General features: G+C 41.1%; 2 protein-coding genes across 8 annotated transcripts; one reads left to right on the top strand and one right to left on the bottom strand.

Annotated features, from left to right (window-relative positions):
- Positions 1–201: 201 nt before the first annotated feature.
- UBA3 (ubiquitin like modifier activating enzyme 3) lies at positions 202–14819 on the bottom strand. Of its 6 annotated transcripts, none has more exons than XM_054838360.1 (18): positions 14757–14819; positions 14579–14620; positions 11530–11650; positions 10457–10537; positions 7347–7429; positions 6757–6837; positions 6079–6122; positions 5718–5782; positions 4699–4854; positions 4476–4578; positions 3881–3994; positions 2948–3001; positions 2447–2483; positions 2286–2367; positions 1774–1874; positions 1594–1657; positions 1427–1481; positions 202–977 (listed from the first exon to the last, which is right to left on the bottom strand). In XM_054838360.1, the coding sequence occupies exons 1-18, from the start codon at positions 14774–14776 to the stop codon at positions 889–891; spliced, it is 1392 nt and encodes a 463-aa protein (XP_054694335.1). In that variant the 5' UTR covers positions 14777–14819; the 3' UTR covers positions 202–888. The 6 variants fall into 6 exon arrangements, with proteins under 6 accessions (XP_054694335.1, XP_054694329.1, XP_054694332.1 ...); XM_054838354.1 differs by having other exon boundaries at positions 3881–3991; positions 14757–14808; XM_054838357.1 differs by having other exon boundaries at positions 14746–14783.
- A 1135-nt stretch (positions 14820–15954) lies between these two features.
- On the top strand, positions 15955–26200 carry ARL6IP5 (ADP ribosylation factor like GTPase 6 interacting protein 5). 2 transcript variants are annotated; one of them, XM_054838179.1, is made up of 4 exons: positions 16082–16389; positions 23906–24123; positions 24450–24618; positions 25568–26200. In XM_054838179.1, the coding sequence occupies exons 1-4, from the start codon at positions 16214–16216 to the stop codon at positions 25578–25580; spliced, it is 576 nt and encodes a 191-aa protein (XP_054694154.1). In that variant the 5' UTR covers positions 16082–16213; the 3' UTR covers positions 25581–26200. The 2 variants fall into 2 exon arrangements, with proteins under 2 accessions (XP_054694155.1, XP_054694154.1); XM_054838180.1 differs by having other exon boundaries at positions 15955–16389; positions 24450–26200.
- Positions 26201–27187: the final 987 nt, after the last annotated feature.

Genomic DNA, 27187 nt, shown 5'->3' with positions numbered 1-27187 from the left:
TAGCTGTCATGCAGGGGTGGCCCCGCCTCCACTTCCGCCTCGGTAGCTGTTATGGAGGGGTGACCCCGCCCCCACTTCCGCCTCGGTAGCTGTCATGGCGCCGCTCACAGAAAGGTCTCTGACTAAGGCAGCCAAGGGATGCCCTGGATTTTTTAATCGCGGCTACAAACGCTCCTGAATGTCCACTGATAAGCCACAAACTAAGGTGTCTTTATGGTTTTTTATTAATAAATACCTTAACAGCACCAATGATAGTTGAACATGACCCTGCAATGCTGTGCACAGCGGCGGCTTGGGGCTGCGAGGAGACGTGTCCCTATTTTCATGTACAGTTGATGATTTTGTCCTTTCGTGTTTGCTTGTAAACAAAGTCATCTGTTCCATACTTAACACCTTCCATAAAATTGATCAAATCGATATCAAATAAGAGGAAAATGCTCATTTTAACCTCCTGCCCTCTTCAGGTTTTACGGTGACTCAGCAAGCGTAGGAGTGGTACGATTCAACACCAGATCGCTGTGCTTCCTTTCAAAGGCTCTTCTCTTTGCGTATATGTGTGCACACGTCTGTTGAAAACAAGACTTTTGGCCACCTTAAAATTTCCATGTGTCCGAAAGTATATTAGCACTAACATTTTGACAACTAAAACTGGGGGAAAAAGTGTATTCCTATACATCAGTTCTGTACATTAATAAGCATTTATACAAATATAATCCACCAAATATTGGCTTCTACGTACAATTCTGAAATATGGTGATTCATTTGTATTACCTAACCTTCAACAATGCTAGTACTAACGTGAACATTTCAGGTTGCTTTAAGACCCACAGCGTATGTTTATATTACAAGGTGGGTACAGATTTCTCTCCCAGTTTACTTCTGAATAAATTAAGTGGTAAAATGAAGCTTGAACAGCATAGTCTGTGGTGTAGTAACATCAGCAACTGCAAGCTCCTGGCCATCCACAAGCCCCAATTCTGAAACAGAAAGAAAAGTTTAAGTACAGCATGTGGTTTGTCTTTTTTTTAAAATTAAAAAAGAAGTTATGAATGCCATTCCCATAAACCATAAATACAATGTAATAAAGCTGCAAGCAGCTCACTAGCTAAACTAATATTCACCTAATTCACCCAGGAAACTAACAGACCTTGTCAAGAAATATATAGCACTACTGAAGTGTGTTTAATTTACATCAGTTACCAGCTTGCTTTCTTGCAAGCTGCATCTGCCCACACTTCACATGTAAGCAATTCAAAGCTCATCCCTGAGCAACCTGAGAAAGGTATGTTGCACCTCAAAGGATAATAAAGCGCATTCTACTGCACAATGCAAAATAAAACCAAGCTGCTGCACAGAGGGATGAAACTGATTGACTCTCTTCTTAGAGGAGTATCTTGAAAATCTGCACGTGACAACTGCACAATACCTTTTAGTGTCTTGGAAAGATTTGGCCTTGTTCGTTCTTCAATTGAAGCTACTGTCTGGAAAAAAAAAAAAAAAAAATAAAAAAGCCAAAAAATTTCCTTTAAAATTCAGGAAAGTAAATTTAAATAAATTAAGATTATTAAAGACAATTAGATATGTGCAGATTACCTGTAAATAAAGCGTTTTATTTCCCCCATACATAGTTGCTGTTATTGCAGGAGATTTCATTTGCCTATAAAAAAATAATTTTTTTAAAAAAAACAATCAGGTAAAAATACATTTTAGAAATTATCTTTTTGAAACACTACACTACCCGAAATTGTCAAGTCGGAATAGTTGCACACTTACAATGAAGCATTATTTGTCAAGTAATCCAAGATCTCCTGTAATTTAGCTGATGGGGAAATCTCTATGTTTTGGGGAAGTTGACTGCAGGCTGGACAGTTCTCCTACAACAAAGTAGCACAAGAATGCAAGTTATGTTAAATATGATTTTAAAAATGCTGCTAATAAAGTCTCAAAACTATTTGTGTGTTTGTTGGGCTTTTAAAAAGTTTTAGCTGTAGAAGTATTAATACTGTAAGCTAAGTATTTATGAACTACAAATTTCATCTGACACAAATCACTGTTAGACCCCAAAATCACAGAAGTTTAAAAAAAAAAAATCCCACATGCTGAAAACAATACTCTGGAGTGCAGGCTAGTAACATTGTACTTTCTGCTTTTAAAACTTCAGAAATATTATTATTGAATGCTAGGGGCCAAGAAATTTGGTAAGGGGTTTCAGAAATACACACAAACTGCTTAAGTTCAATAAAAATATCTAGGCAACAACCCTGCAAGCCTTTAATGGCACTAACCTTTCTTTCAGCTTCAAAGGTGTATGTGTATAATCCATCCACATCATTAAACACCAAGTAGTTGTTAAGAGGAATGTACGCACTACAGTGACAAATATGTTAGTGTTAATACATGTCATTATGTTGGAAATCATGTATGTTATTAATAAGAAGTGAAATACCTTGTGGCTATTTTGAAAACTTCAGTGGCGCAAACAGCTGGAACGAGAAAAAAAACCACCCAATTTCTTCACTTTCTAGCTCTCCCTCAGAACATGCAGACATTAGTACACAGAGTTGTACCAAAGAAGAAGTGACAAAAAAAGAAATAAATCAAGTATAACAATTTGTAAAGACAAAAATAAACATCTGAAGGCAGCTGGTAGTTCTAAGCATTAACACCATAGATTCGACACTAATCTGAGACTATGTTAAGCATATATAGCGTGTTTTCTGATTACTTTTTTTCCAGTCTCAAATGCTTTTGCTCACTCCCACAGTCATACATAAAATTTCTACAGTCACATGCAGTTTCTCTATGGAAAACAGAGATGAAACTGTAAGAATAAATCAGACCCATTTAAAAATTACTATTATCCTCTCCAAGTTCTCGATTCCAAACTGTTGCCTTACAAAACTCTGAAGTCTGTAAAGCAGAAGTGAAATGAGTTCTTTCAGCCTACCTGCAATCACTGCATTTGTAGAAGCTACTGCTGGAATAATTCGTTTAACCACCCCTGCAAAAACAAAACATACAACTTTGTCTTCTCCAAGAAACTATACTGAGAGAAGACTTTTAGCCAGAATAATTACTGAAAACTGTCACGTACATAATTATATTTCACAACTGGAGTTCACATTTATCTGTATTAGAAAATTACTGCTGGAGAAGCCAGTATAAACTGCTGCAAAGAAAAAGACTGTCTGCGATACACTAAGTGGAATCTGAGGAAAATACACAAGGAATCAGTTTACCCTTTTTGAATAGAAAGGCGCACACTGAGGTTCAAGTGCAGCACTTCAAGCCCAGCAATTCAAATGCATTCTCAGTACTACAAGTCAACAAATAGACTGAAGTTACCACAAATTATGCATATTCTATATGAGATTCTCCACTTCTTTTCTATTTGATTAGCATTTAAAATGCTGATTAAATGAGTGGCAGCATTCTGCACTTGCATGTGAACAGAAGCATACACAGTAGTAAAGAACAGATGCTATAGCCTTAACCAGTCTAAACTGGCATAAAGTGTTGATTGCCTCTTTTAGCAACAGCACGTTCTTTTGTTCCTACTCTTTGACCCAGCAAAAGTGGTCACAGTGTAATGTAAACTATGGAGCTGCTCCAGGTTAAAAATAAAATGGCACAAAGAATGTTCAGTTTTGTCCCAGATAAGTTCCTCTGATTCATCATAAATGCCTCAACATCTGATTCATCATAAAAATATTTGTGCTGGCATAGGAAACAAGCTGCTTGTTTCAGTTTTAAGATGTTAAGGAAGAAAAAAAGTACTTCTTTCTCAGCAGAGCTGCCAGCTCAGTCAGAACAAATACAAAGAATGCCAATCCAGCCTAACTGCAAATGCCACAAACTTTGTGAAATGCCATTCCCTTACCTTGGGTGAGTCTGTATGTAACACCTTTAATATTAAATTGTGATGCTCTTTCTAAAGACTTCTGGTAAATCCACTGTATATGTTCAGGGTCATCTCCATCCAATGCAACACCTTCTACAGCAAAGTTAAGAATTTACAGGTAAGTTACAATTCTAAGAGTTCTCCAGAAATGGAGTGTTCTTTTTGTCTAAAGAAAATTCCTTTGTTTTAATTTGGGTTTAAATGAACATACCATTAAGCTACTAAAACTTGACTCTTTAAATAATCAAAATATCATTTCTACAAATATTGTTAAGTTCTAACACATTCTATATACAAACTGGCTTAACTTCACAGATTGAGCGAGCTGTTACAGGTTACATTTTGAGTCAGGAAAGACACTGTGCCGTATGAGAAAGAGAAACACATGGTAAATATGGAAATGAAGAACAAGTCTGAGAGGACAAAATCCATCACCAGCTCAGAAGAGGCTTAGATTCAATACAACAATGAGCCACATAAGGTTAAAAGGTAGGATTGTTCTATTAAAAGTGCCTAACTCAAAACAAATTAAAGGAGAAATGTCAGTTTAGCACCAGCGCAACATACTAATTACCTCCGAAAGGTTGCTCCTTTGGCCACTGCAGTATCCTGACATACTCAATACAATGCTCTGGCAGTCTGGGCATAGATGCAATAGTACACATGGGAAAATTGATCTGGTGTGGGCAGGGAAGAAAACCAGAAGAAAGCATGTAACACATTATGTATAGTACTAGGAAAAGAAACAAGCAAATTAGAGAAGTACTAAAAAGGGAAATATTACTGGTTGCAATTACCTGTGGTGGATAAAGCCCAAGTGTGCATTCAACACATGCTGTCATGCCAGGAATAATCACGCGAACATTTCCTTTAAAACCTTCTGTGCCTCCATCTATTAAAGGTATGATGGAACTTGGATCCAGTACTCCATCTTCGTAATGTAAAAATGACATCTAAACAAATAAAAGGGGGTGGGGAGGTTGTTGGGTTTTGTTTGTTTTGTTGGTTTTGCTTTTTTTTTTTTTTTAAACAAGTTGCAGGAAGAAAAAAAAAATCCTAAAAATTTTATTCTTCATGGTACACCACAAGACTGAATGCTTAATATACAGCATATACTCTTACTTTAAGGGTACATAGTGTACAAAACACTACTTATTTGTTACCTTCACCCTCCACCTCCTCCTCCCCTTACCCCCCTGATAAATGCTATTATTGCCTTTTAGTATACCAGAACAAATTCTTGGTTAGTTTGAAGGATTTGGCGTTTTGATTCTTGGTTTGTTGTTTGTTTCCTTTTTTTTTTTTTTTTTTAAAAATACTGGTAAATACTCAAGATCATTATTTTATAAACAAATTCAAAATGATAAAACTACCTAGTTCAATGACCAGGTTTCTACTACTTTGTAGCAGCAGAGCTCCAAAAGATGACATTTACAAGATGCAGCATGATAAGTACTGTTTGGCTGATGAAAAAAATGTTCACAATGGGAGCATCCAAAGAGGCTGTGGAACTTCCCTTCTTACAATTTTCAAAAGCTGACTGCACAAGGCCACAAACAGTGTAATCTAACTTTGAAATTACCCCTGCAGAGCACTGCACAAATGTTGGCTAACACTCCTCAAGAAAAAGGCAGGTAAGAGAGCATGTATTTTATCCTGTTCACAAAAAGAAAAAAGAAAACAGAAATAGATATTGAAAGCTGTGGGTTTCAACAGCCCTCATTTCACTTTAATGACACATTCTACACAAATCTGTTCAATTTTAGTTTTCTCTACTCAATCAATAACCAAGCTTTAAAAAGATTGAAGACTTTACCAGCATGCCATTTATCCATCTTCTTGCAATTATAGAGTCCAGCCCACAAACAATTATGTGAAACTCTAGGGGGAAAAAAGCGTTATTTGAAGTCTATACTAATGCACATTTCTCAAGACAAGCAAAGTATTCTGTCCATAATTTTTCTAGAGGAACCAACTGTGGTTTAACTGTCTCCCCTAGATTACCTACACAACAGATGCATTTAAGTTTTGTCTATTTGTTACCTCCACTTCCAGTATACTGTAGAAGCCTAAAATAATTAGCAATCTAGCTAGCAGGAAAAGCAGTAAGCAGCAACAACTGCAATGTTCCCCTAAAACACAAGCATGTGTTTGGCAGAAAAACAAATACCACTTACGTCGATAGAAGCTTTCATCCATGTCTTGAATCTTTTTAAAATATCTGAATGTAAGCCCAGTAAAGGAATGTATTTATACAGTAGTTTACTGTTTTGTATTTGCTAACCTAAAGCCAAAACATTATATAATTTATTACTATAATTTTATATGATGCTTTTTTGATAAACTAGGTGATCAAAAGATTCACAGTTCCCAGAGCTGAAGCTGTGGCATTTGACAAAACAAGTAAGGGACACAATGTAGTAGCTACACACTGGAGAAAGCCCAGCAGGCAAACTACTTTGGAAGCTCAAAACATGCACTATCACAAAGTCCTGTATCAGCAGTGCTGCTCTGTGTTTATAACTAACATGTCCCACTTGTATGTACTCAAAACACTGGTGAATAAACCTGTAATTCTAGTATCTCAGTGAAAATTAGAATATCGCATTTGAATAAAAACACTCAGTGGAAACATACAAAATAGTTCCTTAAAGCTTAGCCTTCTTTCCCCATGCGTATTTCCTGTATGCTAATGCCACTGAGAAAGAATTCTCAATCACCAGCTGAATGAATCTGTTCTTTATTGTATGAAAAAGAGAGGATGGCAGCAAAATACTTTAGATAGCCTTACCACCTACAACGTCTTCTAGGTTTTTTGAAGCCTTCAGGGCTACTACTTCTCTATAAAAGGATACGCTACGACAGCACAGTTGGGAATGCGGCTGTTTAGGAATTCTGCTGCAACTTCTGCTTTTGGTCGCCCAACATCCTTTGGTCTGGGAAAAAACCCAAGCAATTTCAAATGCATTACTTTAGCAGATTCAATCTTTCTAGACTCTATGCATTGCAATACTGAATTAAGTGACTAACTGTTACTGTAGGACAATTTATTGATGTGGTTAATATTAAGGCATCCCTGTAAGGCATCAGATATGAGAGCCCCAGAGTTACCTAAATATGTGCATGTAACTGCAGTTATCAGCACCGGGGAAAAAAATCCAACAATTTTTCATTTTTCTTGGAAGAAGAGGGTACCAGAAAAATTGGTATCTCAATCTTTGAGCATTATTCTTTGGTGTCACCTTTTCCATTAGTCATTATCTGTATTTGAATGGTAAGGAATGTATGTTAATTTTCTTCACAGTCAAGCTATGACACCACAGATCTCAAAGCAAGAAGAAATCACACACAACATTTAGTTAATTATGAGTACTGTTGTGACGTGAAAGATCAATAATCTTTAATCATATCTTATTCAAGAAAATAATGATCAAATATCACTTACCGAAACAGAAACTGTCGGTTAAGATTAGAAACATCTATAGTATCCATATCAATAACATGGATCTGTCTAAACCCAGACAGTGCCTGTAAAAAGAGATAGTTAACTTCATTTAATAGGAAATGAAATGCATATAGCGCTCCAAAATTCATTCCACGTGCCAAAAAAGCAACCTTTGTAGGAACGAACATATTTGTTCTTCATTCCCTGTGCAGACAGGCATATGGTCATTCTTTGTTAAAAGAACGTTCTTTGCTGGGTTGCTCATGCTGGTATTTAGACGGATGGAATTAGTAACATTTCAATGGTCAAAGACAATGTTCTACTGAACACAGTATAGCTTTAGCCTACCCAATCATAACACAGGGAAGCCAACAGTAGGGTGATCTGTAAGGGGAAGTTGCAGTATTCCTTCACAACTGGAGTAAATCAAAGTGTTCATTGGGGGAAAAAAAATGCAGAGTTTGAAGAAATACCATAAGCACTTCCTTGCTCGGCACAAATAGAAAACCAAAGTTTAATTCCTCTAAAATTTTAAGGTTTTGAACATTCATCATTTTCACAGTTGGCATAAATGAGTCTGGCATATCCACCCTCAAATCACAGTTCAAAATAAGCCAGCGTTCCTCACTGCATTCAATGCTGGACAGAACGCAAACACAAAAAGTCACCTCGCTATCTAAGAACACGCCAAACTTGTGACAGAAGTTCTGCCTGATCTCTGTTTGCATGCAGGTCATACCTAGACTTGGCAAATAGCTTTAAAGTAAAATTGTCTTAAAACTGTATTGCAGGTCTGATCTGATGAAATAACAACATGTCATGCACAAAGAAACAATGTGAATTGAGGCTGAAGGGAAATAAATGCTGTAAAACACTGGGGTTAGAGACAGGAAATGTGTTGTGATGTTCTGAAGTGACCCCCAAAAAAATTTAAGTCCCATCCCCTACCTTTTTTCCTTTAAGACTCAATCTTGTTATACATAAAGGCTTTCAAACTTTTTATTTTAGATTTCCTGAGCAGAGCTATCTCATGCATAAGAAGTATTGAAAATGCTGTACTGGGAAACTGATTAAACAAATGAACAACAGGACTAAAGTCTTTCAGAATAGAAATTAATTTACATAAGAAAAGCAGCAATAATTTCTGCATGTCATACTGAATACTCTTGGTGCTGAACAATCATTTTGTTTCATTGATAAATGATCAGCTTTTGTTTAATATTATCAAAGCAGACTGGGAGAGCCTGCTGAAAAGAAGAGCAAGCCTGGAACATCATGAACACACAGACTGGAGTCTTTGTAGAATTTATATTCATTGTCCCAAAGACATCAATACATGTGAACAGAAGCTAGATTTACTTATGAGCTTATCTTTCTGAAAATGACAAAAATAAATCATGATAACTTAAAACCTTTTTGAAGAGATGGGAACTGAGCACACACAGCAGACTTACAAACTCCCTTATCCCATACAAATCCTTCCTCTCAATGAGCTATCAACACATTGAATTTGTTATGTCCCAACAAACCCATCAAACAGTAGCCCTGCTCTCTGGGCGGAGGTTAAGTTCACCAGCACTAAATTCCCAAAGAAAGAAAACTGCCTTGGAGACGTCATAGTCTCTTCAAGTAAAATCCTGCTAAAGCACTGCAGTAACAAACCAACAACCAGAACAAGAGTATACATGAGTGCTGGAACTGTAAAACCTCTAAGTTAATGAATCTGGAATGCCTGACTTGAAATGAGGCTACTGATTTATCAAGCATCTCAAGCTTGGAAATAATCTGTGGAAATACTGAAATAGCAGTACATAAATTCTATAGTAAAGTACACTAATGCATAGTTATTGATATAAATTAAGGAAAAAAGTTATTTCATAATAAGTTATTATATCAATCCACACATCTGCCATGAAATCTGTAAGGACAGAAATTCTTATCATTAAATAGAAGCATGGGAAAGTACAGTATTACTCTAAATGACCAAACTCAAACAGGATGGTAACAGTGATATGCTATGATAAATATGAGCATCTGTGAGGATAAAACCCACATTAATAACATAATTAAATTCACACACATTTATTGGGTAAATGTCTAACAGCACATGATCCCGTGACTGCATTTTAAACACTTAAAAATTGCTTTTCAGAACATGTAGTGACAGAATCCGTTATAAACTAGCACCCTATCAAGAAAACTACAGAACACCTTTTGGTAATCTGTACACCAGGGAAGTACTGTAATATTCCTTCCCTGTTCTTACACTATCACCTATTCCTGCCTAGCCATTTCCATACAGGACAGTGCGTGTTGACCTGACTCAATAAAGCTGCTATTACATAGGCTGAATTCAGCAAAACAAATGTGACTCTGAGGGAGTGTTCAGGCTCTGTGGACAACCTCCCCTTTACTGATCTTGAGAAACTGGAAAACCTGAGAGCCACTACTCAGGAAGGCCAAATAAATTCCACAGACATCAAGGTCACCACAGACACAGTAAGTCTGGCTCTACTAATTTCACTATGAAAGAACATAAATAATTCCAACAATTCTAACCTCACTTCAAATTAATCCAAAGATGTAAAATAAACTGTACTGAAATGCAACTTTGACTATTAATACTAAACTTTGTACTAGCTACTTATGGCAGTTTAAAGTATCGCTTTTCATCTGAAAAGATACATTTTAGCCACTGTATTCCAAACAACACTTCCTTGTATTATGAGCATGATTTGTTCTTAGTTTTCTTCACTTCCTTAGACCTGGCAATTAGGGAAAGTTACCAACATCAGACCATATCTAAGGCTGCAAGTAAACTTTGTCTACAGTTCATAAACAGCACCATGGTGTCCCTCATGACAAGTTTTGAGATAACTAAATAAGATGTAACTTTCAGACTATCACCTTTCAAGCTTATTAACAAAGTGCATTCTTCAAGTTTATTGTCTGTATCATCATGTATTCTATACATTTCGATTAGAACTTAGAAATTTAGTAGCTATATACAATCTAAAATGCCAAATGAGCAAAGCAGAAGAGATAATTTCCTCAAGGAAAGAAAAAAAAAAAAGATTCTAAGGAGCAAAGGGTGAAAACTGAGTAATTACCAGGTTTTTCAGGAGTTCGCATCCTAATCCTCCTGCTCCAATAACTAGTACTTTACATGTGCTTAACAAAAACTCAAGAGCCTGCAGAAAATATAAAACAAAAAATTAATACACTAAATACGAAAAAGTATAATTTGTCCTTTGCTTCATATCTCTTACAAACACATTACCATAAATTTTCAGTGCCTAATAAGTTTCACATAAAACAACTTAGATCAATAAAACAGCTTGTGCTTGCAGGAGTAATTACATATCAGACTTTAATAGATTGTTGAGTTCATGCAGTTCCTACAGCCCAACTTACAGAAAAGCAAGATCTTTGTTGGTATCAGTGTTCACTTTATATTAATTTTGACCATGAAAAAAGCAAGTTCCACCTTTATTATTATTCAGTTTAAGGTCATAATGTTTTCTTCCTCCCAATATTTTACTGATAAATAAAATAAATCTAAACAGACAGAAAACATTCCTGGCCAAAGAGAAGTGACATTTTTAACTATATAACTGTGATTATTTCTGTGAACTGTTTTACTAGACCCCAACCTCAAACTAGTAAATAATGGAACAGTACATTAAAAAGCTAACACTAAAATACATTCAACTGTAAGCTCTGAAACAAAATGTACCAAAAAAGGAAAGCAGAAGAAATAATTAAAACATTTTTTTGCTTTTCTCTACTAAACATCTTTCCCAATTCTCTAAGTACTCAAATTAACCTTAATTCCTTCTTTAAGTACAAGAAATTCCTTTCTGTATCTAATTACTTAAAAATGAAGAGACAAATGCTGCTATTTTTCATGTGGAACTCAAAGACAGAGCATAATTCATATGTTGCTATATATTCATATATCTGATGACAGCAAGCTTGTAGTCGACAATGTACACTTTAGAAATACAAGCTTATAAAAATAATACAATACGTTCTTCCGGAATCATAATGTTCAGTGGATTAAAATATAAACTTTTCATGCAGCTTTAGTATTCATACACTGCTGGTGGTCAATTAATGAAACTGTTCACATTAGTTTGCAACACACACTACAAATTTTTTATTTAAAGTAAGCATTTCTCACTTGAGTGCCTGGCTCGAAATCAGGATGTGTGAATGGTCCAGATCGCTCGAGGAACTTCTTTACATGGTTCCAGCGACCTTCCCAGTCTCCAGTGTCCCCACACCCACCATCACCAGCCATTCTGCACAGAACACAGTAAATTCAGCTGCAAAATCATAGAGAAAAAGCCACACCTCTAAAATATTTTTTTTCTTTAAATATATCTTAAAAATATCTAAAGTATTGGCCATTCATACAAATGCATTTGCATGTTCTTTATGCATGTAGTTATGTGCACGAATATTTACAGGAGCGGGTTTTATTTGTGGAACTAGAAAGCAATAATGCCAATATGCATAGAGGGGAAAAACCGCGGGCATTTCAACAAATCCTACTGATTTAGCTGTTACTAGTAAAAGTTGACCTGAAGTGAAAAAAGGGTCTAGTCTTTTTGCTTTTATTTTCCTCATATTTAAAGAGGACAGAAAAAGAGATTGTCCCTTTAGATTGAGGGTGATGTTTTTCATCAATCAAGTCTTGTATCCTTTTTTGACAGAATTTTTCAGTTCATAAATTGTATTTAGAATTATCATATGCAACTGCAATTGCGAGGCACTGAATAAATAACAGTAACATGTGCCATCACTGTCTCCTCTGAATCATCATAGTAGTTTGTTTAAACAAGTGTTTAAAAAATACAAATCTTGAATGCTCTTCACACTCAATTAGCACTATGTAATTCAGAATACCCCCATTTTTCAGTGGTCTCCTTAGCCTGTCAGTGGTAACAATCTGACTTGAAAAAAGGAATGTTTGCAGTTCTCTTTTTTTAAATTTTTGAGACAGAATTTTACATCAAATAATCCAGTACCCTTTTTTTCCCCTTCTGCTGGTCACTTTCAGTAGTATGTAACTATAAATTTAAACTCTTAAGAGACTTACTGGAATGGTTCAAAATCAGCTCACTGAAGGAATTTTCTAACATAAGATCACTGCCTACACAGAACAAGCCCTTCCTTAACACAGAACACTTCCCCTTTGAAATAGGAGCTCCGCTCAATATATATCAACGAATAAGTTCTACGTGAATACAAAACTAAGCTTCTAATAAAACAGCTTTGCCAATCCTGAGTATGAAAGGTTGGATCATCGTTGATAAGGAGTGTTATTTGCTTCCTCCTGTGAAGTAACATGAAGAACGCTTGTACCAATAACTGTTGTTGGGTAATGTATAGAATTTATTATTACTACCTGGTGACTCATCTCAAAAATAAAAGGAAAATGCAGTGAAAACATCCAGGCAGTGAATGCCTTTATCCTCACAGAATTCAGAAGAAGGACAACGCAGTACGTCCTTAGTAATTTTAACTTCTAGGAAACAATTTTGCAACAGAATTTCAGTAACAGGGAAAACATTAAAGTGCAGGAACAAATACATCATGATTTGCCTATACTTCAATTGCAGACTGAATTCATTCCCAGTTAACTGTTGCCTTTAGGTAACTTACTGTATTAGCAGTTAAATAAGATCTAAAAAAATTATTTGAATTCATAAGGCTCTCCTGATCTCCGACATGCACTTTTGTACCTCCCCCCGTTTTCACAGTAACATGAAAATAAACATGTTTCACAGAACATGAAATCGTGTGAATAAATACAACACTCCCACTGCTGAACCCCGGGCTCATCTGTTGTATACCAGTTTTCAGAATGTGCATTAAGCACTGACTTAAGCAAATAAAATGGGTCAATATACATCACAATAATTGCTTCTATGGGTAATATTATAATTTTTAACTTCTCTGGAAACAAGTGCAGACACTATGCTTGGTGACATTAAGAACAACTTTTTTTTATCCTTTTATATAGTCCATATAAATAGCCATTAAGCAGCAGTACTCCTTTTCTGTTTAGATGTGTATTTTCCTTCATAAGTGATAAAATGGTAAGATCTACTTTCACTTATGCAATTATAGCACAGTTTAGTTTTTACAGGGTTGGACACTGTGGAGATCTAAAAAACATCACTAACTCAACCTGAGATTTTATGTTTATATTCAGAGATAGGTTTTTTTAAGTGTTCATTTTCCTGTTGTTACAGCATTACCAGGTATCTGTATTATTAGATTTTTAACAAAATCCTTATTCATTTCATCAAATTAGCTAATTTTAAATCTTGTTTAAAATATCAGAGCACCACAGTCTGTACATTGTTTTAGGCCCAGACTTTTCCCTACCAGCTCCACATCTACAGAGCTCCATTCTTTTGAGGTACTTGGCATGCACACAACCCCCCCCCCCCAATTCGACATGCCCAAGGATTTTTGTGACCCTCACCCCAACACACACATGCGCTGCCTGCGACTCCGCCGCTCAGGCGGGCAGGTCTGCTCTGTGATCTTTGGAATGAGGGACACAAGCAGAAGGGAATAGTTAGGGGATGGAAGCAGATGAGGTTAAAGATTTCTGAGCATTAGTTTTCAAGGCCTTTAAGACAGATGCATACAATTTAGGGTTTTAATAAGCAGAGGCAATTGTTCTGTAGCCTGAATTTTTAATTCTCAGCCAAAATTTAGTCACCTGCTTCTAGCCTAGAGGCCCTCCCCAGGTCCCTGACCAGCAATGCAGCTTTTTCCACTCCTGTCACAAAGCTCTCCAGCACACCAGCCTTTACTCATGCCAAGCTCCAAGCCCGCAATTCCCATCCCCACTCCGGGTGAGCCCCTTGGTCCTCTCCCCAAGAGATTCCTCTTCCCCAGTCCTTGCTGTTCAAGCGCCCTTTGGCGTTCCCCCTTCTCACGCTGACCCACCTAACACCTTTCCTCCGGCTCCCTCCTCCCACCCCACCCTTCTTCGCCTGCCGGGACCCGGGCCGCTCACGCACGGTCGGTCGCCCCTACCAGCGCCTCTCCAGCGGGCTCCGCAGCCCTGAGCTAACCCGCAGCCTCCTCCCAGCCCACACCTCTCCTGCGGGGCTGCGGCTCGCCCTCACCTACCAGCCGCCCCTCAGCAAGCGCTGCCTGCCCCTGCCCCGGGCCGGGAGCCCGCTCGCCCGCAGCCCCGCACTAACCCATCCGCCAGCAGCTCCTCTAGCCTCCTTCTTTTCTTCTCCCTAAAAGAGAGAGAATAAAAGAAGGGTCAGTATCGCGCTACAGAGACCGGGGAGGAGGGAGAGGGGACCCCGGGGCCCACCCGTCCCCGGGAAGCGGGAGAAGGGGCGGCCGAGCACACACATACAGGGCACTTACGGTTCCTCACCATCCGCCATATTTCCCTCTGCTTCCCACAAGGCGCCGCGGGCGCCTCTATGGGCGGTGCTTTGCCAGAGCGCCGCACGGCTCCGGGCCTATAGAGTTGGGGCGGGGGGACAGAGCGCCCGCAAGGCGAGGCCCGGGGCGCTAATCGCCATGGCAACAACCCGGGGATCCCGCTCCGGACCCCCACCGCTCCCCCGAGCCCTTAACTAGAGACCGGGAAGCTACCGCCGCCTCCCCGCCCGGGCCGGAGCGCCCTCCTGGAGCCCCAAGTGGAGTGTCGGGGCCTGGTGGTGCGGGGCAGACCCGGCCTGTGGTGGGGACTTCTGCCGCCTGCCTCCCTCCCTCCCTGGCCCCGGGCACCCGAGGGGTCTTCCCGCGCCCACCTCCCCGCTGCTTCCCGGGAGCCTCGCACGGCATCCTCGGGGACAAAGCGTGTGGTGATCGCGGCACTTTCAAGCCTACGGGCAGCCTAGAGACAAAGCGTGGAGATGGGATCAGCCTCGGGCTGGGCGCTGCCCGCCAGCCGGGCGGCTCCTCCACCGGAGCGGGTTTCAAATGGTTTTGGTTTATCGGCAGTGCCGGGCCAGCTAGCTGTGCCCACGGGCGGCCCTGGGAGCACGCGTAAACCAGCCTCTGCACGCAGGAGCCCTCACTCTCCAAAGCCAATGCAAGAGTTCCCATCCGAGCCCAGGGCGGGAAGCAGACGAGCAAGGTTTACGAGGGTTGCACTTCAGGCCTCAGGCTGCTAAACGTCAGGGATGTAAATCCTTCGCAGATGGGGCTGTGAGAAGCAGCTGCCAGCCTCCAGCACTGCACTCGTGCTCGGCTTCCTGCTAGCCTCCATTTTGAGAAGGACTTTGCTGCCCAGCATGGCGGCGCAGCAGGCCTGGGGTGTTGTGCGATGCACACATGGACAGCATGCGCTCGTGAAAGCACTGAAAGAGCAACCGTTGTCACAGGGACTGCTGGGCTTCGAATTGCCACAGCTGCTGGCATCAGCCTTCTCCGAAGCTGGAGGGTTTGGGGTGTGGTTGCCCTAACTAGCAGTGCCTCCCTGCGAGGGCTTGATGCCCCCCGGTGCCCCCTTGGCTGGGGCAGCCGCTTCGTGGCCACACTCGGCCCCCGACTCCCTGTTTCACAGAGGACGCGAACGGGATTTGCTATGTGAGTATTAAGTGTACGTCATCTTTTGCTGAAGAAACAATGAATGTACGGCCACTGCTGGCAGCAGCAGCAGCGAGACGCCCCTGTCGGCTGCCTCTCCTGGGCCTGCGAAGGGCGGTGCGGTGTGACACACGCCTGTCGTTTGTGCTTCGCTCTTTCAGCAGCGTTTATTCCCCGCGTCGAGAAGCGGCCGGGGCCGGGCGGTGGCGAGGCCAGAGCCGCCCCGGGGCGGTGCCGCGGCGCTCTTAGGCCTGCGCGGCGGTGGGGCGGGGGTGGCGGCAGACATGGAGGTGCAGGTGGCGCCGCTGCGGGCCTGGGACGACTTTTTTCCCGGGTCGGACCGCTTCGCCCGGCCCGACTTCAAGGACATCTCGAAATGGAACAACCGGGTGGTCAGCAACCTGCTCTACTACCAGACCAACTATCTGATGGTGGCCGCCGCCGTCGTCTCTATCGTGGGGTCAGTGCGTGGGCCTCGCTCCCACCCAGCAGCGGCGGCTGGGGAGGGGCCGGGGGGAGGCGGTGGGCTCCGGGGGGGGCGGTGGGCTCGGGAGTGGCCCCGTTCTCTGGGCGGGCGGCGCTGCGCCTCGGCCCGGTGCCATGGGAAGGGGCCTGGCCCGGCTCCGGCACCCGGGCGCTGCGCTGCTGGGTGGGATGGCGCGGTGCAGGAGCAGGGAAGCTGCCTTCCCTTCCTCTGCCTCTCTGTAAACCTCTGGTTTACCTGGTGTCACTGATCATAATACTTTAAAAAAATAAGGCCTGGTTACAGCCTCCCTTGTGGAGGGGGTCTTGTTAGGTTACGATTTATTTATTGATGGGGATCTAACAGATCGGAGGACTTCCTCTTTTCTTCCCCTTCCTCTTTGCCCGAGGGAGAGGGCTCCTGGCACCCAGCTTGTCGCAGGGCACTGTGCATCTGGCAGAAAGCAGCGATGGGTTTGTGTGCTGGGTGTTGCTGCTCTCTGAAAAACTGAGCTGCATCCTGCGCAGTGATCTGTTCTTCCTCGCTAAATCTGTCCAATGTGACTGCTCAAACTGAGATAAGCTTCACTTTGCATTTAAAAAAAAAAAAAAATTAATTCTGCTCTCTGTTAGAGTTTTAAGCTTGCATCCAAGGGACAGAACGAGCCTTTCTTATTTGTGAGCTAGCTCATACTGAAAAACCTTTAATATAAAATAAATAAGGTACCCATTCATTTAACTTTGGTGGGCAGGATTGAGACCTTTGAAGCAGGACCATCTGCTGGTACAATGTTCTGTCAGCCCTACCTTTGCTGAAGACCATTGGGAAATAACCTTATAATAATATTTTGAGTCAAAGCTTATGTGATTCTTCTTCAAGTATTGCTCTAGGGTCTTTGGTCAGAAAGCTCTTAAGCAAGATGTGCAGCAGAGGCTGATGATTAAGCTTTTAATATGGAAACTGGAATACTCCACTCTTCATAACAAACAATGCGCAAATGCTTAAATTGGAGAATTGCCCAGCCACTAGGCCAGAATGGTTTTGGCTGAAGTGTATCTTGTGTGTTGCAGAGGCTTAAAATTCTTCCCCTAAATCCATATATTATTTCTTTTTGTTAAGCAGTCTGCATCTTGTTAAGGGTTCTGAAGCTGTTGACCCAGCATCTAAGTTGGTGAAGATTCTCTGGGTTGTAGAGAGTTTTGGCCTGCACTCTGTGAAGGGAGGGGCTGCGAACCCTACTTTTTCTTCTTGATGCGTATGATGGTTAAAGGTTTGGCATACTGGCATAGGCTTCCCTCTTCATTTTGGTGGGGATATGTTGCAGTCAGTTCAGTAGACTACTAGACTGGTAAAATGAGACTTCCATGGTCTTGCTGTTCTTATACCAGCTTGGTCAATACTTCTGTGTTCATCTACCCTTGTTTAGCAGTGAGATGCTGCAGCCAGCTGTAAATGAGTAAGCAAATCACAGGGGCCCTGGAAAGCGGGGGCACAGCTCTATTCCCCAAGAAGGTAGGGAGAAAAATGTAAACAGTTTTGATATCTCTGGTTGTAAAACTGGGATGGCAGCAGCTTTAGTCAGTCTCCTAAATTCCTTCCTCATTTTGAGCAATGATCCCTCTTCTTCAGATCAAAGGTGATATATCTCCCACTTATTTCCCACTATTTTGCTGAGGTGGAAGGTGGAGGAGGAGGAAAAAAGCCACAGAAGGTAGAGATTTATATCAGAACTGCAATTCTGATATCTTAATATTGAGTGTTAACCCTCTGAGTTAAAAACTTATGGATGAGGAACACCTGGAGTGGGATTTTGATCTCAAATAACTTTTTTTTATTGTATGTCTTAAAGCCTTTGGTATACGGCAAACCTGATTATTCTAACACTGAAGTAAAAGGAGATGGGAGAAGAACTCTAAAGGAAACAGGATAGCACTTCAATAGAGAAAACCTATCCATTTATTGTAGTAAAAAGATTCTTTGCCTGGCCAGACTGTGGCTTTGGGAGAAAGGTAAAGAAAGTTCTCCTGATAAATTTGAATTGATGACTAAGTTGTTGTCTTGCACTTCATTCTGTAATGGGCAGGAATCCCTGAGTGATGAAAGATGAATCATGACTTTTTAGGAACTTCAGGGCTGTATACAGGCTTAGGGACAGGATTATTAAAACCGCTAATGAATGCAGTGGTCTTCTGTGATCAAAACTAAACTTAGCCCATGATCAACTCTACCTGTTCTTAAACCATTTAATTATATAGACAAACTTGTAACATAGAGATGATATTTTCAGCTGCTGTAGTACTTGGTAGCTGTGGTGGTGCTGGGCTGATGTGGAATTTGTAGCCTAGAGCTTTCTTGATATTGGAAGTACAATGCTTATTGCCATGGCTTCAGTTTATTGCCTCTCATACAACGAAGTTGACCTCTCCAGTCTTTCACCATCTCTCTGCAAGGCATGGAATAACCTCACCGTGAGCGTAGTGGAACTGTAGTGGTCTCCACTGCATCACTTCCCTGCATTTCCCCCTTCGTTTGCCTTCTCTCATAGCTACTGTTACATATAAATTGAAGTTCTGTGCTTTGCAATCGTGTAAATTTTACTTTCAGCCTACAGGACTAGGTAGAAAATAATAAATCAGTGAAGAAGAAACTAAAACTACTGAATTAGCACCACTCTACTAATATAGGCCGGTGATAGCAGCCTTGTCTCTTCCACTCATCCTGCAAATTCATTTAAGAATTAATATCTGGACTGGTGTGCTGTGAGTTTTTTGTTGTTTTTTTGTTTGTTTGTTTAGTTGGGTTTTTTCCCCTACAACATTGTTGCAGTAGACTGCTGATAAAACCCAAGATCTTTACTAAATCAACTTGTGCCCTTTCTCCCAGTTGTATAGGAAATGGACTGCCCATTCTTACCCTGAGCCAGGGCCCTGTCATTGTGAGTGCTACGCAGATATTTATTAAAATTAGTGCCTCCCACAACAGCTTGCAGCTCTCCCTCAAACAATCAGTCTGGTTAATAAGTGGAATTTGTCTGTGCTTTCACCTACTCCAACAAGGCTTCTCTGTCTTGCAGTTCAAACTTAACCACTTAAATTGAGGTAATTTCTTCTAGGCTTTTGTTACCATGTACTTGCTAAAAATTAGTTTCTAAATCTGACAGTATTAAAAGGTGTATCAGATTTCAGAGTGCTGCATCTAAGAGAGTCTTCATTCTCTTCTGGCATAATGTCTTCCCTGCAGCCTGAGGTTCAATGTCTCTTTCCTTTGCCACTTCTTCTCTAAAACTTCTACTGTCTATCTGCACAACACCTAGCAATCAACAAGCGTGTATCTTTTTTCTTCTTTCTTCTTTTTCTTCCCCAGACCATTACCTTAGCTGACATGCTTATAGTGATTTCCTTGCCAAAACAAAGACTCCAGAGCAGCAAAATGCTCAGTGTCTCTGATGCCTAATGAAAGATTAAGAATGAGTGAACAACACACATTGCTCTAAAACATATGTTGCATAATAATATTAGTATGTAACTTTATAACAGTCTGGCAATTCTGCAGAAATTCTGTCTCCTGTTCTTAAAGCAATATAAGGGAGCAACAGTAAGTAAAGAAGTATTGCTAAATCTGTGGATGCTGAGGGCTATCACCTGGGACAGCACACCATGCATAGTTTTACGTGCCACCTCTAGTTAGAGCTATATAACCTCACTGAAGCTAGAAATATGGGGAGAGAGGAGGCAGAACTCTATCTTTAATGTTGTTTGAGTTAATACAAATGAGGAAGGAAGCAATTAAGTGCTCTCACCTGCCCACCACTTGGAACATGGTGGAGCAAAAGGGCTTCTGAAAGAATTCTCATGCTTATTTGATGTAATGGCCTAACTGACCTGCTCTAAGTAAAAAGATGCTGTTCTCAGTGACTGTCTCCAACTCAGTGCCTTTGTTGAGACTTGCCTGGTCACATGCAAAAGAAACAGATGTGACAGCAACTGCTGAATAATCACCCGAGACAGTCATCTAAAATGGAGATGATTTAAGGATGGAGCTAGCTGCTTTTGCTTTTTTTATGTGGCCTGTCTTATTTCTGGGCTTGTGCTGCTGGAGGCCTCTTGCCTTGCTCTTTTTTCCCCTATGCTGTAGCCATATATTCTCCAAGTAACTGCTTGCCTCTCCTGCTATAAGTCTGTGCACAAGTGTGCAGATGTGAAATAACCTGTCAACAGGTGATGTGGTAAGTTGCTGAAAACAGTTTGGGCTTTCCTACACCTATATGGGAAATCTAACCTGTCTTGTGATGCATGTAGGGCAGAGTCTAGAAATATGAAGCCAGAAAAAAAAAAATTACCTCATCTTAATCTGACTTTGTTGGCCGGAGGTAGCTGCTTAGCTACCAGTACTTCTTTCCACGCAAGGGCACTCCCAGCTGCTTTATCTCTGCTGTCTTCTGATACTACTTCCACAAATACAAAGCGTCCCACAGAGCTACTTGGCACAGGACAATGCCTGTGGCTCTGCAGCCAGGCAGGATGTTTCTTTCTTTATTTTTCCTAGCTCTTTACTTTGTATTGAAGCAGATGCTGAAGGAAACTTGGTCTCTGAAGGGCACCTAGAATGTGATTGCAATGCAAGTCGCTCCGCGACACTGTTGGAACTGAATCTAGGTGACAGCTTTTCCTTGACACTTTGTCCCAGCTGTACTGGAGGCCACAGCATCCTATCAGAGTTGTACCTTGCCTGCCATAGAAAGCAATGCAGATCATCCAGCTAGGGTACTCTGGGCTGTTAGCACCCCAAACGCTATTTCCTCCTGCCATACTGCCTCCTTTCAGAGTGGTGAAAATTAGCAGTTTTCTTCTCCAACCCCAAAAGATATTTTTTTTTCTTCCCATAAGTCATCTGAGCAGTGTAAACTCAAGTTACTATACCATTATCATGCTAATAGTTCCGTGCATTACATTTTTAGGTATTTGAGAGGTCTCATAAATCCCTGCTAAAGGGAATTATATTTAGAAAGTATCTTGTAACATGCTTAGTGGCTGGTCATTTACCTTGTCTCTGCAGCTTTGAAAGACTTCCAGCCTTCTTGTCTGAGCATGAATTTGGCATATTGTGTTCTGATCTCTATATAAATAAGGCCAATATCAATGTTGGTGGTTCAGCTATAAGGTGACTTCCAGGGCATTATACAGCTCTCTTTTTTCCCCAGACACCAGTGTTCTAAAACAATGTGTCCATGGTTTTTTGTTTTTGTTTTTTTTTTTTTTTTCTTTAGCTATTGTGTTATCGAGAGCAGCGTGCCAGCAGGTCTGAGCAAAACTGCATAATGGAGGTCTGCTTTCCTGAAAACCTCCATTGCTGGAAAAGAAGTTTCTATATAAGAATTTCTAGGAGAATCTTAGCACTGTGAATTATGCTGTGGGCAAGTCAAGCAGTAAAGGGGAGCTTGGCATATGACACCCTATCCAGTACTGTAATCAACAGTATTGAAGTCTGTGGACACATGGCTGATAATTTGAATACCAGTTCTTAGTGGCAACTGCTATCCCCATCTGTTTTCATGTGGCTCTGAATGACTTCACTTGATACTTATGTTCACTGTTTCCTTGTACGCGTTGGAATGCAGCCCACTTCAGAAAACATGTAATTCAAATAACTTTCCCCAGGAAAGTGGGATCTTTTGAAGCATTCTTCTTTTTTTTTTTTTTTTTTTTTCCTTCAAATCCCTTACAGCCAGCCAGTCAGTTATAAAGAACCTGTGTAATATCAGAGAGAGGTGTAGAGCAAGGAAGTCTTTGGTCTCTTCCTTATAAATATGAAGGGATTGCTCTTCACCACCAGTTTCTGAAGTTGTAATGAGAGTAGAGGGAATGGTAGAGAACATAAAGCTTTGAGAGTATTTACCAGATACATGGAAAATATAGAGTGGAGCTCTGCCTAGCCTTTCGTTGCTTCCAGGATTATCTTGTCCATAGATTTTTGGGAACAAAAAATTGGTTGCTGTGAGTTGAATAAGTTTGGCCATTTTTGCTCCAAGCTAGCTGTGATGTGGAGGTGACTTCTACTTTAAAAATCTTGTATGTCCAATAGTATGTATATAAGCCAGGCACTAGTGTGGTCCAGTCATGAGTCACCCTCCTCCTGCTGTAAAGGAGCACAGATGAAACTGATTTCTTTCCAGAGCAATGCTGTTCACTTTTTCCAGCCTGGAAATTTAAGATTGACAATTCAGAGCTAAAAATAATCTGGCTGGCTACAGGGAGTGACTCAGACACAACAAGCAAGCCTGCCCTCTCACCACTTCCAAAAAGCCCTGTTGGCTTTTCAGCATGAGTAGCAGAAGCAGGTGGGCAACTAGTCTGAATTTTAATCTCTTTCCATCCAGTTGTCCTGCCTCCTGTTGGCACAACTAACTTAAATAATCAAGAGCCAGTCTCTGCTCTGAAATAATTCTTGGGGCGTTCTTCCTTCTCTAGGAAAATGCTCTCTGACACTGCAGGTAGAGCGTTGGCATACCAGTCCAACAACAGAGTTCTTCTGCCTGTGCTGGATATGAAGCACATACCACAAACCATAGCATCCCCCTTGGTAGTGGGGTGGAGTGGTGAGTCATTGTGCCTCTTAGCTTTGGAACAATAAGACTGACTGCAAGGTCTACAAGAAGAAATCTTGACTGCATCTGGCTTTACGCTGCTGTCATAGTTGTAGCAGCTCAGACCCCTCAGCTGCTGTGAAATTAGATCAGTGTACATACAAGCAAGTAAATCAGAATGCACATGGAATCATATAGTTATTACTATATAAGTGAAATATAATAGAGCCTGGACTTTATGTGAGTACAGAAACAAGCTAAGCAAAGTCATTGCTGAAAGCTTGACTCTAAGCAAGCGCTAAATACTTGGGAAAGTGGTTTGAGCAGGTGATGTTCTTGCCCTGGTCCAAAAAAGGGACTTGCTGTTTATAGTCCAAAGCTGATCCACTCGATGGCTCGGTTTGCTTGGTAACTCCAATAACAGCAATAGAACACAAACCTTGGAGTGACTTTCTTGCCAGGCCTGGCTCTTCTTCCTGCAAGACCTTTATCCCATACTCTAGTTCCTTCTGCTTCTCAGGCATGCTTGCTTGGGACTAGGCTCGCATCTGTTGTGCTGATGTTAGTCAGGTCCTGCTGCATGTTCGTTAAACTTTGCAGGGAGTAAGCCAATAAGAAGGTTTATTCAGAAATAAAAAATAGTGAAGTAACTTCCTTTACTCAGTCTTCCCCTACCTTTCCCATTTTGTGAATCTAAACAAGGTAATATTAAAAGCTAGTTCATCTTGAAGACCTAGGCTGAGCCTGGTTTTGGTGATGTGTAGGGAAAAGATCAATCCCTTGGGCAACTGGTTGTTGGCTCCATCTACTTTTGGGATTTGCTAACTCTGTGTCAGAGATCAAGTGAATGTGTTGATTGCACAGGTAGGAGGGTTCCTGGTGGGAAGTGCTTCTGTTGATGAGGGGTTTTTTTTCCCTTCTTCTCTCCAGATTTCTCAGTCCCTTGAATATGCTTATTGGCGGTACTGTGGTGGTGCTGGTGTTCGTGGGATTTGTGTGGGTATCACACAACAAGGATATACTCCGCAGGCTGAAGAAGCAGTACCCAACCACATTTGTAGTGGTCATCATGCTGTCTAGCTACTTCTTGATCTCCTATCTGGGAGATGTCATGGTGTTCATGTTTGGGATCACGCTTCCTCTCCTCTGTAAGTATTTTTCCTCTTCTCTGGGGGGCTAGGGGTGTGTGATTTGAGCGTTCTCAAATAAGTCTGCAGAGTCTTAATTGGCTGTTGCCTTTACTATCTCTAGTTAAAATGATCCCAAAACAAAACTGGGGGGGAGGGTACACAAAACAACATAAGCCATCTTTAATGTTGTTGTTATTAAATGGGTACCTCTGGTTATTTAAGCGGTCATTGAGATTTCATCTTCCAGTGATGTCATGGTGTTGGAGTGTGTCTTAAGATGAATGCTGCAAGAACTATGCATTCCTTGGGCATTAACAATTAATAAGTGTGTTTCTGTCATGCAGTGATGTTTGTCCATGCTTCTCTGAGGCTCCGGAACATAAAGAACAAGCTGGAGAACAAGATGGAAGGAATAGGCTTGAAGAAGACCCCGATGGGCATCATACTGGATGCTCTAGAACAGCAAGAGGATAGTATCAACAAACTGGCTGACTACATATCTAAAGTGAAGGAGTAAGCAGCTGCAACGTGGCATTTTTACCTGTTGCAGGAGTGTAGTTGCTATTTACTATCGTTCAAGCTTGCTTTCAGTTTGTGTTCAAAATAGGAAATTCATGTGGTACAGAGGTAATAGTTGCAGGATACAGGTATTCCAAGGTCTTCAGGGCTCCTTTGAGAACATAAGAGCAGCAACCTTTTTTTTTTTTTTCTATTGTATAGCAAAATGTTCTGGTGTTTATACAAATACATACTAACTTAAACATGTTTGCCTGTCTCTTCTTCTGGGGGTAGAAGAGGAAGAGATGGAAACCTATGGAATGCAGTCTCTCAAACCGTCTTGTAGCAAACTTGTCTATTAGTAAGACTAATGCCCCTTTCACCTGAGTTCTACAAGATGGCAGTTTCGCAAGTTTATGCTGGCTAGCACCTTCAGGCTGGCAATAGTCAAGGTGAGCTGGGATGTATCAGAAGGTGGTCTCTCTTGCATCCTCCAAGTCTCTCACTTGAGTGGTCTGTATTGAGACCATGTTGCTAGCCTAACAGGCAAGCAGTAAAACTGCAATACTTGTAACAAATATGGGTTCCTGTTCTGACCTCACATTCCTCCTTTAGCAGCCAGGAACCAGTCTAAATCTAAGCATGAAGAATATATATGGCACTGTTCCTCTGTCAGTTCCAGTGAACTACACCCTTGGACTCTCCAAAATCTCGATGCATAGAAACTGCTCCTCTTGGCAGGAGAGCCAGACTTCCTTGTGTACCACCTAAATTATGGCCAAGCATGGGAGAAAAAAACCCCCAACTTTTCAGATGCATTGGATGAGCTAGGTTTCTTGATGTTTTTAAATACTGCTCCTTTAGGACTTGCCTTGTTCTGCTTTAGTCTGTGTAGGCGGTTTTGTAGATGGAGGTGTATGTGTGTTCTTGAGTGTGGCTCATCTTTTTCTTTCTTCTTAACCAGAACACAAAGATAGAAGTAACACATGCATCTCACCAACTCTGTACTTCTGATGCTCTTCAATGGAATAAACTGGATTTCAGGTTTACAAGTAAAAGCAATAAATGTCAAGATACAGTTTTTGAAAACCCATTCCAAATTCATGAAGGTATTTACCTGTAACAACTCCTGAAAGTCATGTGGGGGATTCTTTTATATATATTTTAACTGCCAGCTCTGATGGAATTATCTTGATAACAGGAGCTTACCAACAATAAGGGGGAGAAAAGTTGTCCAGGTGACACTCAAGTTCAAATATTCTTGCATTTCTCTTTTCTAATGAAGTAATTAATTTAACAATAAAGCAAGGATCCTTAAAGTTGAAGCTTTTATGTAACTTGCCATGCTGTTTCATAGTGAACTGTGTAGAAATCTGAACATGTCATTCCATTTAAGTGTTAAAGTGATCAGTATTTATTGAAAATGTCTGTATATTCCAGCTGAAGAGTCAATGGCCTGTTCCTCACTTGTAGTGCATGGTCTTTGTTTTTTGAAAACTCTTTCCACACTTAAAGAACATAATAGCCTATGACTTCATCATTACTGTAGAATTTTAAAAACTGCACAGTTATGAAGAAAAATAAAATCTAATGGTGATTTCCAAGTGCATTTATTTCAGGTTGGGAAAAGTGGTTGAAAACTTGAGATTGTTTCTATGGTTGGTGGAACTTCCTAGAGTGGTGGTGGGAGATCTGCTGTCAATGCTGCAGCTTGTGCCACAAGCCCATGCTTCTGATGTGCTGCTGTCTATGAATTCTCAGTAGCTGTATTAATGTTGTTGATGCGTGAGGGACCTCTGAGCTGCAGGAATGTTACAGCCTTGCTCTTGCATCCTTACAAAGGCTTGTCTGCAGAGGTGGAGTACTTAAGCATTTGTTCATGCTGTTTCAGTCTCTTATATGACTCCACTTAACTGGGATTTTAAATTTCTTTTAATTACCTGAGAGGAACTTCTGCTGCTAAGATTTCTGGGATCTGTGCCTTCAGCAGGGCTAGGAAGCCAACTCTGCTGCAGTCAGACTACTAGTGCGGTTTCTGTATCCGGCTGCCTCCCACCTCCTGCAATAACTCACAAGGTTGCTCAGGAGGAGAACCTGGATCAGAGCAGGGCTTCATAGGTTGTGCTGAATATCCCCTGGTAATATGTGTCAGCTGCTTCTAGGTAGGGTGGTAATTTGTACCTGGAAGCTTGACTTGTAGATTGTAAACCACTCATTTTCCTCTGTAACTCCCTGTCCTAATGCTGAAGTCTTATAGATGCACAAGGCTGGCCTTGAAGTCAGTACTGATAGCAGCAAGCCCCAAGAGCTTCCTGGGGCAGGTGCTTTTTGCACTTGCTGCCATGCTCCATGTGAGGGCTTGGTTAAAAGTTCCAAGTTCCTTCCTGTCCTTTACAAGAAGAGGGCTGTATGAAATAGGTGCCATAAAAGCATTACTTTTTCTTCTGTCTCTGCCATGCAGAAATGGCTCTCCTCTTCCCTTTACGTGCTACTTAAAAACTATTTGCAATGTCTTGGGCAATACATCAGCCAGGTTTCCCAAGTCTGCTGCATTACAGTTGCAGACAGAAGTACAGCTGAGAAG

The sequence above is a fragment of the Grus americana genome, chromosome 11, assembly GCF_028858705.1.
Source record: "Grus americana isolate bGruAme1 chromosome 11, bGruAme1.mat, whole genome shotgun sequence".
NCBI classification, from domain to species: domain Eukaryota; kingdom Metazoa; phylum Chordata; class Aves; order Gruiformes; family Gruidae; genus Grus; species Grus americana.
Note: the sequence above shows the minus strand (reverse complement) of the source record. Positions and strands in the feature narration are given on the sequence as shown.